The sequence below is a fragment of the Peromyscus californicus genome, unplaced genomic scaffold (assembly GCF_007827085.1).
Source record: "Peromyscus californicus insignis strain IS unplaced genomic scaffold, ASM782708v3 Scaffold_7__1_contigs__length_154581171, whole genome shotgun sequence".
Classification (NCBI taxonomy): Eukaryota; Metazoa; Chordata; class Mammalia; order Rodentia; family Cricetidae; genus Peromyscus; species Peromyscus californicus.
This window is the reverse complement of record NW_026294595.1, coordinates 30986978-31000353: the sequence shown is the minus strand read 5'-3', so window position 1 is coordinate 31000353 and position 13376 is coordinate 30986978. Positions and strand designations below refer to the sequence as shown.

The 13376-nt window shown below is 42.9% G+C and overlaps 1 protein-coding gene across 12 annotated transcripts in view; it reads right to left on the bottom strand.

The window, feature by feature from the left end:
- Window positions 1-13376, bottom strand: part of Fmnl2 (formin like 2) — a 299538-nt gene that overhangs the window by 63822 nt on the left and 222340 nt on the right. For all 12 annotated transcript variants that reach the window (XM_052724742.1, XM_052724740.1, XM_052724739.1 and 9 more), the window contains 3 exons: window positions 6950-7058; window positions 2791-2867; window positions 1271-1364 (listed from right to left, as the gene is read on the bottom strand). In XM_052724742.1, the coding sequence (XP_052580702.1) occupies window positions 1271-1364; window positions 2791-2867; window positions 6950-7058 (280 nt within the window). The remainder of the gene's footprint in view (window positions 1-1270; window positions 1365-2790; window positions 2868-6949; window positions 7059-13376) is intronic.

The following is a 13376-nucleotide window of genomic DNA, read 5'->3' as shown; positions in this document are numbered from 1 at the left end:
TGCCCTGGCGGTCCTGGAATTCACTGTGTAGACTAGACTGCCCTGGAACTCACAGAGATCAATCCAGCCTCCCGAGAGATGGGTTTAAAAGCGTGTGCCACCACCACCTGGCTAGCTTGAGTCTTAATGCAGAAATATTTGGAATTAAATAGTATCGCCAGGCTAAGGCATATCTTGGCCAAGTATCCTAACAACCTAGAGCTCTGAATGCCTTCAACATTCTCCCAGGGCTGTTTGTAATTTTCCCCACTCAAAGTGGCCTGAGATGTGGCATAGAGAGGTGGAATATGGAGGTAGTCATTCTGCTTGGCCACAGCGTTGCCTACCACTCCAAAGGAACACTGGCCTCTTCCTCAGTAGAGATGTCCCAATATTTTCGTGGCAGACTCACTTACATATTACCTCTGTTTCTGAGCTCAGTTTTCCCTCGCACTAGTGCAGGAACCCGAACCTAGGACTTTGTACATGCTGAGCGAATGCCATACCACCTACACTGATACCACTGAACCAAATCTCCAGCGCTCAGTCTCTATTTCAACCAAATACGTCCGCTTATTTGTTGTTGTTGGGGTTTTTATTGCTGGGAGGAACACCAGAGTCCCATGCAGCCCAGGTTGGCCTGGAACTCACTATGTAGCCAAATCATCATTTTACATCTTCTCTACCCTCACCCCATGTCCTGCCTCAGTGCTTCGGATCTCAGGTCTGTCTACCTCCACACCCAGCTTTAATCCCCCAGTATTAAGTTTTTTCTTTGTGTGTGGGGGGGGGGGAGTAGTTTTATGGGGGGAGTGTTTGAGCATGCACGCATGTGCGTGTATAATAGCACCTCTCAGTTAAGACTGTAAAATCCTACAATGGGTGTCCCTATTTGACAGGTTTGGTGGGTTTTACATAGATAGCATCCAGCAATGCAATGAAAATAAACAGGATCTGGGAGAATTAGGATGAAAGAGTTCATAAAATTTACTGGAATTTACACTATATAAACCTTAATTCAATGTATGTGTATCAAAGCCTGTTTGCCAAATGACTGTTCCCCATGCTCCAAAGGAAAATGAATACTGCAAACAGTTTTAACATGTGATGGCAATGAAACACCCCACAAAAGCTTCATTCAGCCACATAAGATACTTAAACCAAAACTCAGTAACGCCTCAAGAAAATTCGCTGTTTGTGTTCCCTTAGTCCTAGAATCAGTGAAAAGGTAAACTGCTCCATTCAAAGATGTGAGACATTTGTGTACTCTTAGAGAAACTATGCATCCTACCTCCTTAAAGTTATCAAAAGCTGATAAAATGATTTCATGCCCGCCTCTGACAAGACAAACGGCTGCCAGGAGCTCCAAGACGAGAGCTTTTGTCCTGTCAAAACAAGAGGAAAGAAAAACGTAAATCACTGAGGAGACATAATGAGTCAGCTGCTCCTTCCAGGATGAACACTCAAGGAATTGAGCACTGGCCCGCACATCCATTAAGCCTTCAGTAACTGAAGGGCCCCCAGCACATTCCGAGACCTTCCTGGGTATGCAATCTGCGGTGAATGTGGAGTGCGTGGGGGTGGTCAGTTTTAACTGTCTACAGTATAACATGACAAAATTCAAAATCAACTGGAATTAATGTTCGTATTTCACTTTTGGAACTAGGGCCTTTAAAAATCCTACATGATGAGTTTCTAGTATTTCTTCTTGTTATGCCGGAGAGCAGGAAAGTGCCAGATTACAGCTGTATTAATAGAAAAAATAGTTTCTCTGACTCAGAAAATAAAGGTGCATCTGAAATCAATTTGGAAGAAGCAGCTAGAGATGAATTCAAAGTTTGCAAATAAAATGTGAAGAAAGGAACAGCATCGTTTCTTCATCATAAGATTACTTTAGGATTTCACCTTTTTCTAGAATAAAAACTACTGCCAACCTCTTAACAAAGACTGTCCTGATACTCCACAATGTCGACTGTCTTAAGAAAAATGGCTGATGACCTCCCTGTGGTGGAAGGCGGGAACAAAGAAGCATGACTATTTTGGATTTTAGCAAACTGCAAAAGCAATCACAAAACCAAAATATCCAATATGTAAACGGAACTTTACAATTTCAATTCCCTTTGAAATTAAAAGAGCCAATTTATAATCAGAGGTTTTTTTTTTTTAAAGGAATTAATAGTTTCTAGATAATTTTTCAGTTCTTAAAAGGGTATCTGAAGAGAGTCTTATACAACCGAAAGGCAGAAATCACCAGAGGACAAAGTACTTTAACAATCAAAAAACAAACCATGAGTAAAATGGCTACAATGTGTGGTACTGGCCTTGACAGCGCGTGGAAGAGGAAAGGATGCTCACACAGTTACCTGTGTTTGTGTTTCTTTTTCGGTTCTCAACTAAGCTACATGTGTGAAGGTATCAAGAGACAGAAGTCGGGTACGGTGGGCTGCCCAGCTTTCACACAACTGGTGTAGCTAAACCCTTACCGGTACTCTCTGGTCTCCATGCCTGGGTGAACTGGCAACCTACTCCTGCCCATCAAAATCTTCAGCAGAGATTCAAAGAACAAGGTTGCCCAGGGAATGAAAGGTAAAACAAGAGTGAAGGGCAGGAGCTGTCACCAGCGCTCAACGCTGCTCCCTACAGGAGTTTAGCCAGGTCAGAGGGAACATTCTACACGGCCAAGGGGTTTACAGCCAGTCTTGCTTGGAGAAGCCACCCTTGGAAGATTTTCAATCCTAACATGGTTAAGTGTTGACTATCCCCCTGCTTCCCTGGTAAGATTTAGGCTTGAACATTACAAAAGATGCTTACCTGGGATTCTTGTTGTTCAAACTTAGTGCAATCTCATTGACGGCGTGTGGATGAGACATGACCATGTTGAAACCATACTGAAAGGCAGAGAGGGAAAGCAACCATTACAAGCTAAGTCAATGTTGATTAAAAACCAAACACTTGGGCTGGCACAGCTCAGGGGAAGAGTTTGCCTCCCATGAGTGAGCCCCTAGATCCAATCCCCAACAGTGCCAAAACCCACTGACATCTCCACTTCATGTAACTCTTATCTTCTAGAAAGGCAGCTGAGCTCTTAGCACACCAGTGCAAGAACATACTTCCTCCCCCAGATTTTTGAAGACGCCATGCATTGTCATGGGTACTTTGCTCACAAGCATCCTTTCATTATTTATAAGTGAACAATGTGTTTTTCTTTATTAAATGAGTGAAAGTCTCTACTCTAGTGATTCAAAAATTGTATACTCATCAAATCACCGTGAAGGCCAAACAAAACCAAGCCCTGGTTAAATTCCCAAGATCCGCCCAGATCAGCTTACTCTGCATTTCAAAGACAAAGCCCTGAAATCTGCATTTTTCAAACATCCAGGATGACTCCACCATGCACCTAGGGCTGACCATTCCCAGCTTCTAGTCCATCTCCCCACTACCCTCACCCCCAGCCCTCTGGCAATGGCCATTCAGATGCACACTTCTCCACCACTCGTACAAACAAGCCAGTCCACATCAAGAATCCGGATTCTGATAAGCTGGGCAACTATTGTGTCTTCTATTTTTTTTGTTTGTTTGTTTTGTTTTTTTTTTTTGAGACAGAGTTTCTCTGTGTAGCTCTGGTGCCTGTCCTGGATCGCACTCTGTAGACCAGGCTGGCCTCGAACTCACAGAGATCTGCCTTCTCTGCCTCCCGCTATTGTGTCTTCTAAATGCACACACAGATTTAAGCTTCCTCCTCTCATGCTGAGAAGATACACGCAATCAATGGACAAGAAAAATTAGAAGAAAAAAAAAACTTTTGAGGCTGAGGCAGGAAAATGGCATGTTAGAGGTCAGCATGGGCCACACAGCAGGGCATATCTAAAAAAACAAAAGCTAAAGCAAACTTTCTAAAGCTCCTGACATGTTCATCTGCCCAGCTTACCTCCTTTCAGAGATAAACAGGTCTCTGCTCCAATCTGAGGCCAGCCCCTCCACTTGAATGCCCGACCTCACTTCCTCTCATCCACTCAAGAGCATTCTATGAGCCAGCATGAGGGAACACAGCTGCAACTCTAGCACTTTGGCCAGTGCAGATAAGAGGATCATGAGTCCAAAGCTATCCTGGTCTACCTGAGATCCTGGCTCAAAAAGACAAAAACCGGGTTGGGGATTTAGCTCAGTGGTAGAGCACTTGCCTAGCAAGCGCAAGACCCTGGGTTCAATCCTCAGCTCAAAAAAAAAGACAAAAACCATGCAATGTACTGAAAGCTCTACATGCTTATTTGTCTTTCTCTACTAACTCATTATCATTAGAATATGTGTGTGTGTGTGTGTGTGTGTGTGTGTGTGTGTGTGTGTGTGTGTGTAGTGCAACAGAACCCTTGCTTGACACCATAACCTGTGTTCAGCTACACCTTCCCATTTCCCTGCTAGCCTTTACAGCAAAGTCCCTTCAAAGATTTGAAGTCTAGCAGTGGTTCTGAACCTGTGGGTCTTGACCCCTCACCTATCAGATATCCTGCGTATCTGATATATACATTATAATTCCTAACAATAGCAAAGTGACAGTTATGAAGTAGAAATGAAAATGATTGTATGGTTGGGGTCCCCACAGCATGAGGACCTGCACTAAAGGGTCTCAGCATCAGGAGGGTGGACAACCCTGACTCTTACTTCCTCTGACTGTGTGCTCTGAAAGCCACTCCCATGAGGCCTTTCAGCTCCCAGCCCTGAACCTGCTCGTGCTGGGATCACCAGGGATGTGCACTTAGCTGATAGCTGAAGACCCTGGGCGGCCCTCATTCATCCTGCATGACTTATCAGGAGCATCAGACAGTGTAGCACTTCCTCTGGCTGCCTTCTACCCTCTTAGCTACTGCCCAGACTTTCTTCTTGGCTTTTCTCTCTCCAAAATTTAAATGGAGTGCCTTTTAGGGCTCATATTAAGGACCTCCTCTCCACTGACTAGCCCAGGATCATACCATTTTATGCTAATTATGTTCACATATCTATGTCCTGCCCACACCTCCACCTCAGTATTCAGACTGGCTTATCCAAATACCCACTTCAGATCACTATTTGCACGTCAAATAGATATTTCACTTAAAGTCTGCAAATGGACTTCCTAACGCTCTTTCTCAAACCTGCTCATCCTGCAGTCCAGCAGAGGCAACTTCATCTTATAGCCCCAGGATGAACTCTTGGCACCTGCTCTGTTACTCACCTTTGCCCTCAGTACACGACCAAATGCTGCGGCCCTTACCATCCATCCAAAGAGGTCCACTTTCCTCATCTCTCCTCCTATAGCTCTGAGCCATACCACCACCAACACTCACCCAGTTGCTGCCAGTAACCTCTGAAATAGTTTACCTCCTCTTGCCTCTGTGCCCACAGGCCAATGCTAAACCCAGAAGCCCTAACAATGCCTTTAGAGCAAATGTCATGTTATGCCCACAGAATGCCTTGCTCCTCGTTTTCTGATTGCAACAAAGTCATGTCTTTTACTGGCCTACAAGACTCTACATAATCCCTGTTGTTTCTGCTTTCATCTTCTCTTTTCCTTACTCCTTCTGCTCCATCCAAGCAGACCTCCTTTCCTGCTCCAGGACCTTGACACTTGCCCTACCCTCTGCCTAGATTCTTTCTCTACTAGCTCTTCCTCTATTCGCTGAGTTCACTTACTTTTCGGAATTGCTACCTCCTCAGTGACACTCTCCTAGTGGCCAATCTAAATCTGCATATACAGTTGGGGCCCTTCTATCCCTAATTCTGATTCCTTTTTTCTGTGGTATTTAGCAATAATAATTCCCTGCGTTCAAAGCCTACCTGGATTCAAACTTGGTACAAGTTATTAGCCATGTACTGTGGAGGATATTGCTTAACTTTTCAGTTTTCTCAAAAGTAAAATGGGGAGGTGACACTACCAATCTCTCAGGGATGTGTGGTTGCATGAATTTGCAAGCATAAGACCTGCGAAGTGTACCGTGGAGGTGGCTGGCTTTGGTTCTTCTCATCATCGTTATGATCTGAAATGCTATACACTTTAGCGGTGCAGTCCTGCCATGCTTACCCTCTCTGGAAAGTGAGTTCTTGACACAGTTTTATGGACTGCAGCATTCTCAGAACCTAGAAGACTGTCTCTGTCTGGTGAAGCACTGAAAACCTTCAATTGGTGGGGAAAGGCCAAAGCATGCTTGCCTTCACACACTCCACTCACACTCCAATGTTGGGTGTGAATGCTAACCTGGACCCTCGTGTATCTAGTCTCCAACCTGGGAATCTGAGGTTTAAATCATTAATCCATTTTTTTTTATTACTACCCCATTTGGTTTACGGCCCTCTTCATTTACCCTAGATCCTTCAGACACTCATTTTCCACTGTGTTGTAGGATTAACCAAATGCATAATGCTACAGTATTTGTCAGACTGAGGTCAACCCACAGCATAACCAGCCAAAGCAGGAATGTGCACTTCTGACATTGTTCCACATGCTCCTTGTGGAGATCAGGAAGCACTGGTGCTAACACACAATAACTATAACCTCTTGATCGACCACCACATCAGCTAGTGCAACAGGTACCTCATTCCTTGTGATCTAAAGCTGTCCAACATTACTCACAAGTACAAGCTTGCTTTCCATGGTGCTAACAAACTTTTACCAAGTAATGTAGGATAGAGTATCACTACATGATAAATTATAAATACTAAAATACACAGCCAAGGAACTAAATATTGAGCATCAGAATGAATCAGACTTTCCTGAATAGAATCTCATTAAATGATGATCTTCACTTCAAAGAGTTATATAAACACCAACACAGAGAGAGAGGGAGGGAGGGAGGGAGGGAGAGAGAGGGAGAGGGAGAGGGAGAGGGAGAGGGAGAGGGAGAGGGAGAGGGAGAGGGAGAGAGAGAGATCTTAGTCTGCTAACATTAGAATCTTTTAAAGGATTGAAGCAAACATATACTGATAATTCAACACATACCTGATAATTCATGATGGCTCGTAAACACATGATACAGACATGAACATCATCTTTCTTACTCACTAATCTTGAATTTTTCAGGGTTCTTCTGCTTGGCAAAGTATTATATCTAAAAACAAAAAAAAAAGGGGGGGGAACTTTCATGAAATGACAGACTACAGTGAGCACAAAGCATACCCACTTAAAGAGGGGCTGTTATTTTCTGCTTTTACTAACACCTAGGTAAGAACTGCAGGCTAAAAACACTGACACCAACCACTCCAGAGGGCAAGGCCACATGGTTCTGTGATCCATCACCATCATTCCAGCCTGGATTCCCACACAATGAAACTCAACCTACTTACAACATGTAACAAAAGTGTGTGCATAAGAAGTTGTAACAATCCCAGGTCACAGTCAGGGGGCCAGGCTAGGTGTGCAGGAGCACAAGAGTGCAGCCTGCACCTGCTGATGTAACAGCAGGTGAGGAACTGAAATTTAGCTCAGACCTTGACTTCCAATCACTCGACCACACTTTAACCATTCTTCCTGCTGCTCCTCTCAAGAGTCTAAACCTAGTCAAAGTCACATACTCGTAACTCTGGCTTCACCTTGACATACTAGATCCTGAAGCCTTAGTTCTTTACAAATGCCTCCAAAATCTGACTTATCCCTCACCCTAAGTCTGACATGGCAGCTAAAACTTAGAGGAAAACATGCTAAAATATCAGAGTTCAAATGCTTCAGTGTTATGATTAATTTTATCAGCTCTACATTATTGGAGTTTTATATCAGCTTGCAAATAGTACAGGTCAGACAATATAATATAAGGCATATAAAACACATAATACTAAAAGCTTCAGTTGAAGTTTTGCCTCAGAGCAGAAACACAGGATAGGTCATCTCTATAAACTATATAGAATACATTTCGAATTTGTAACTGGGTATGGTTGGAAAGAGTATGAAGGTAGAAGACAGAATACTGAGGGTGGAAATATATAAGAGGGGGTAGGGGTCAACCCAAACTAAGGATGCATGGCAAAGCCCTAAGTATCCTTAAGAAACCTGCCACTTTGTAAGCTAATTAAAAAAAATTCTTTTGTTTGAAGGAAGGTTCCATACATGTGAGGAAGCAAACACAGGGATAGGGATCAACTTAGCAGGATCCTACATGGCTAGGCTGTGCAAACACCCCCTCTAGCTGAAGGATGCACTTACAACCTAGGACCCAAACCTTTATCCAGCTGCAACTGTACCTGCTTTAAATGATGGACACAGGCTACTGCCCTCACCAACTCCTGGATAAGGCCCTGTTTCTACGTGGAATTTGCAAGGCCAATTTCAGTGTGTCTGGTACAACTTATAACCATGTAACTCTGCCATAATTCCAGCTAGTATGTGACTGCTGACACATTTCCTAGGGGGTCTCACAGAAACTGAGTCAGTTCAGAGAACTGCCACACAGCCAAGCTGACCTAAGCACATATGATCATCTCAGTCTACATAGAAGTTTTCTACTGCTAGACACCAAGGATTAAAACAAAGAACGCTACATATTAGATCAAGGAAGAACCTCAAATATATTTTTCTGAGTCAACTTTTAAAATATATTTATTATGGCATATCATGTGCATCTTGTTAATTTTTAAAGAGATTTAGCAATATAGCTCTGTGGTAGAGCACCTTGCTTAGCATGAACCAGGCCCTGGGATCAATTTTCAGTACCCCCCCAAAAAAAGTATAGTAAGATTATATAAGTAAGATTTCAATATGTTTTGGTTGTGAGCCTAGCCTTTAACGGCTGAGCCATCTCTCCAGCCCAAGATTTCAATATGTTAAAAATTATACTTATTAATGATTCCCTGTACTCTAGAGCAACAAATCTATATTTTTTTTTTCAAAATTCATAGTGCCTGGCTTAAACATTCCTTTCCCTAATTTTTATACAAAGCTGAAGTAGGAATGAAAGATTATAGTAGAATTTGTGTGTTTAAAATAATAACATTACAAAATTATAAAACCCAATAGTATAGCCAGTGATAACTAATCATAGTAATGATGAGTCAAGGCAATTTGTATCATTAATGCTACAAATTTCTTCACACAGGGAAGAAAACTGAAACTGAAAGTTACATCACATGGCAAGTAAGAGAGAGGAGACCAGACCCCGGACTCTTTAGGGCCACGGTGCTCTCTACCGATTGCTTCTCAACAGCATGTTATCATGTGAAGATTCTGCTGCCACTGCTCCTGGCCTCTAGTTCCTTGACATCAGGTAGGTCAGGCTGACGATGTTCCCTTCAGTCACTCTGAGGCCTCACTACCTGCCCTCAATAGAACTGGATGCAGGATTAAGGTACAGTTTCCCTCCCGGAGCTGCATCTGGGCACATCTTGCAGAAACCATTATCATTGGTCCCCTTGGTAAACAAGGATTTCTCTGTTTAAATCTTAGTCTCATACACTACTTTCTAGGAAATTAAGTTGGCTTTGTTGTTGTTGGTTTTAACTTAATGTGAAATTGTACTTTCTATTGTAGAATTCTCATTCTAAAAGAATTACCTTCAGTTAAATAAATGAAACCTGTAAACTATCATACTTTTTATTTCTGAAAAATACAAATATTTTCAGAATCTGTGAGGCAAGATTTTAGAGAATGGCATGGGTTAATATGTACATCAGTACTTTTTCTGTTGCACATCTACGGAATTTGACAACTTCATAATTAGATTGTTAGTTTATTCGCTTTAACTACTATCTCAAGAAATTACTGTCATTTTTGCTAAGTTTTAAATCAATTCCAACATATGATCTAGCTATTATTATTTAATAAGCAGTTCCCTAAGGAGTTGGTTCTAACAGATGTCCTAAGATGACCCTCAAATCCAATAAAATTGCGACTAAAACTCTATTGGTCAATTTACTTCTACAAGGCCCCAGGATAGGGTTAAGAGGAAGAGCCATTGGTCATGACAGGAAACCAAACCTAATTTCTTCCTTCCATCTCTTCTTTTCAGTTGCTTTTGTTTGTTCCGTTGTTATTGAGGCAGGGTCTTACTCTATAGCCCAGGCTAGCCTGAACCTCACTATGTAACCCATGCTGCCCTCAAACTAATGGTAATCTTATCTTCTTGTTTCATCTTCTCAAATGCTGGGATACAAAACTGGCCAAGTTTCTGAGTTAAGGCATGTAACCGTTTTAAGAGCCTACTGTTTACGCTAACTTCTGGTAAGTACCAACAGAAAACAAAAGATAAAGATTTTATTTCTGAGGAGTTTAGGAAACAAGATGAATATACAAGTAGTCGGCCTCTAGGCCCCACCCAGCCTGGGCATGGGATTTTTATCTCTGTCTTTAGATTTCTCCTGAGATGAACATGCATCACTCCTCCAACAGGAGGAGAGAGAAATACATTTAAACTCTTTTAGATGACCTCTATTTAAATCTACCTTAAAGAGCTGGAAAGGCGATGATCTCTACTTAAATCTACTTTAAAGGGTTGGAAAGATGACTCCGCAGTTAAGAGAACTCCCTGCTCTTGCAGAACACCTAAGTTCAGTCCTGGCATCCTTATCTGGAGGCTCACAACCACCTGTAACTCAAGCTCCAGAGAATCTGATGCCTTCTTCTGGCCTCCCCAGGCACCTGCACTCAACTTGAACGAACACACACACACACACACACACACACACACACACACACACACACGAATGAAAAATAAATCTTGCTAACTAGAGACTGAGAAGATTATCATGTTCCTCCTACCCTAAGTACCCACTGCACGTCACCTGGACTTTGCATATAGATGCACAGCTAGCCATGATCCACCCTGATGGGGCAGACAGATGTGCGGTTTTCTGGGAAGATAGCAAACAATACAACACCCATGACAAAGGAGCAAGTATCATTAGAAAACCTCAGCTTTCAAAACTTTTATTCTGGGTATTGAAATATCAACCTGGGTGTCAATACAGTACAACAGAGTGAGTAACAGTTTGCCCAGAGAAAGGGTAAAGGTAATTATTAGTGCCAAGAAACTGCCAAATGTATGATTCATATTGATCCACTCAGGGATAAAAATATCACAATAGTAATTGGCACCCGTTAAATTTTCAAACAGCAGCAGGCACAGTGGCCCACACATAATCTCAGCGCTCAGGAGACTGAGGCAAGAGAACAGTGATTCTAAAGCCAGCTTTGGTTCCACATTAAGACCCTGCCTCATTAAAAAAAGGAAAAGGATGGAGGTAGGGTAGGAGCAGAGGCCACCTTATAAGAAACCAGTCATAGCAGCTGAGTAATACATGTGCTATATTGTAATCATGCAGTGCAAGTAAATGCAATTCAATACTGTCTTTGGAAGGACAGGTAGGGCAACCTAACTCTGGTTGCAAGCCACAGCCTTTCAGGCTGGAGCTACCTTCTCTCACAACAGCACTGATCTTATTTTGCCCGTTAGAATAAATCTCACACAGACTGAGTTTAGAGATTAAGTGGGCAAGTGGGTAGGAGGCCTGAGTGCTGCTGTGGTAACCCACTATCTTTAGCTTCGTAATTATGCTACAGAAATACCTACAGTGAGACTGCCTGCTAGAGTACTTTGCTCCTGAAGGTACCATGAGACTTCAGAGATTTGAGCAGAACTTACTTGTAGGGTATCCCGCCGATCCATGGCAGTTACAAGACGAGACATCAGATTAGCCATGGTCTCCCATGGATAACCAGGCAAATGAGCTTTACATGGTCCTGCGCCATGTCATGTCTTAGGCAATCCCAGACTCTGCCAACAGTTAGTGGTGCATATGCCCCTTGATGACACTGGAAATTAGCTTCCGTGACAAGTTGTTACAATGGGACCTCCCTTCTTACCAGTACACAACCTGAGCTTAAGGGACACAATAGAAGGGGGAGGGGGAGGGGAAAGAGGGAAGGATCTTCTGGTCTATTTTGCCCCCTCTAGGGACTGCCAGGCTGCAGGTTTCATGCTTATTGAAAAGCTGCGGTGGGAGAGGAGGCGGCGTTGGCGTGGGAGTCTGGCAGGGAAAATGGCATGAAATTTCCTGCACAGAGATCCCTCTCTCATTTTCTGCACAGGGGCTTCTCAGATTGCCTCAAAATGTTACTAACTTCAGGCACTCTGAAAAGCTTCATTCTGTTCATTTTTGCCTTTCTCTGGAGGGAGCATCTTCATTGGCATTGTGCAACAGGCATTTAGAGATCTCTGTCTGTCTGTCTGTCTGTCTGTGCTGAAGAACAACCAAGTGTTTGGGTTGCGGGAGTAGGATGTAGTCCCAAGACCTACAAATTGGAGAGAGATTATGGGAACAGCAAAGGGAAGAACAAGGAATGAGACACGATGTATCCTGGACCACAAGGCTGGTATCTACTGTCACCCTGACAGCCTTGGAGTCTCAAGATGCCCAAAACAAGAGTAGCCCAGAAGCAGAACAGCCTGATGGCTTTCTTTGGAGCTCCTGGCATTTGTGGGGAAACACAAGAAAGGATAGAGATGATTCTGTAGGGAAGAACAACATCACATTTCTCAGGCATCACTGCTTTGCTATCTTCCCAAGCACTGAACTACAACTGTAGAAGCTACCCTAGCAATAAAGAGGATGCTGTTTGGGATTTGCCAATGAGAATTCACAGGCAAACCTATACAAATATAGAAACAGGTTATTATAAAACTGACTTAACATCAGAACCAAGCAGAAGGTGGATGTGGGGCTTGGATTCCTAATCACAGCAGAAAGTAGAGGCAGAAGGGTGGAGAATTAATTCAGTGTATCCTTGGCTACATGAAATTGTGTCTCTTAACAAAACACACACATGGCAAACTGGACAGGCAATAGAGATCATGGGAAATGCTTGCTACACAAGCCTGACAACTTGAGCTAAATTCCCCAGAATTCAAGTAAAGACTAAAGGAAACAATATCACAGAGTTGTCTTCTGGCCTGCACACACACACACACACCCACACACACCAAACATGCACACACACACACACCAAACATGCACACAATACTAACTTTTAAAATTTATTCTTGGCCTGGTGGCAGGGGCACATGCCTTTAATCCCCACTCAGGAGGCAGAGCCAGGCAGATGTTTGTGAGTTCCAGCCAGCCTGGTCTACAGAGCAAGATCCAGGACAGGCATCACAACTACAAAGAGAAACCCTGTCTCTGAAAAAAAAAAAAAACTATTTCTGACACTTGAATCCATTTCATACATGTCTCCATGTCTCACCAAGCATCAGGAGTTACATGCGTGTGAGAAGTTCTACAACAATGCTGACATGCACAAGAGACATAAAAACTAAGTAGTATTTGCAAAAAATGCTTTGCTAGACCAATACAGAATGTGTCTTGTTTAGTACTACAGTGATACTCACCACCTGCACCACCTACTTCCCTCATGAAAGCGAATCTGTAAAGGGGCACATAGC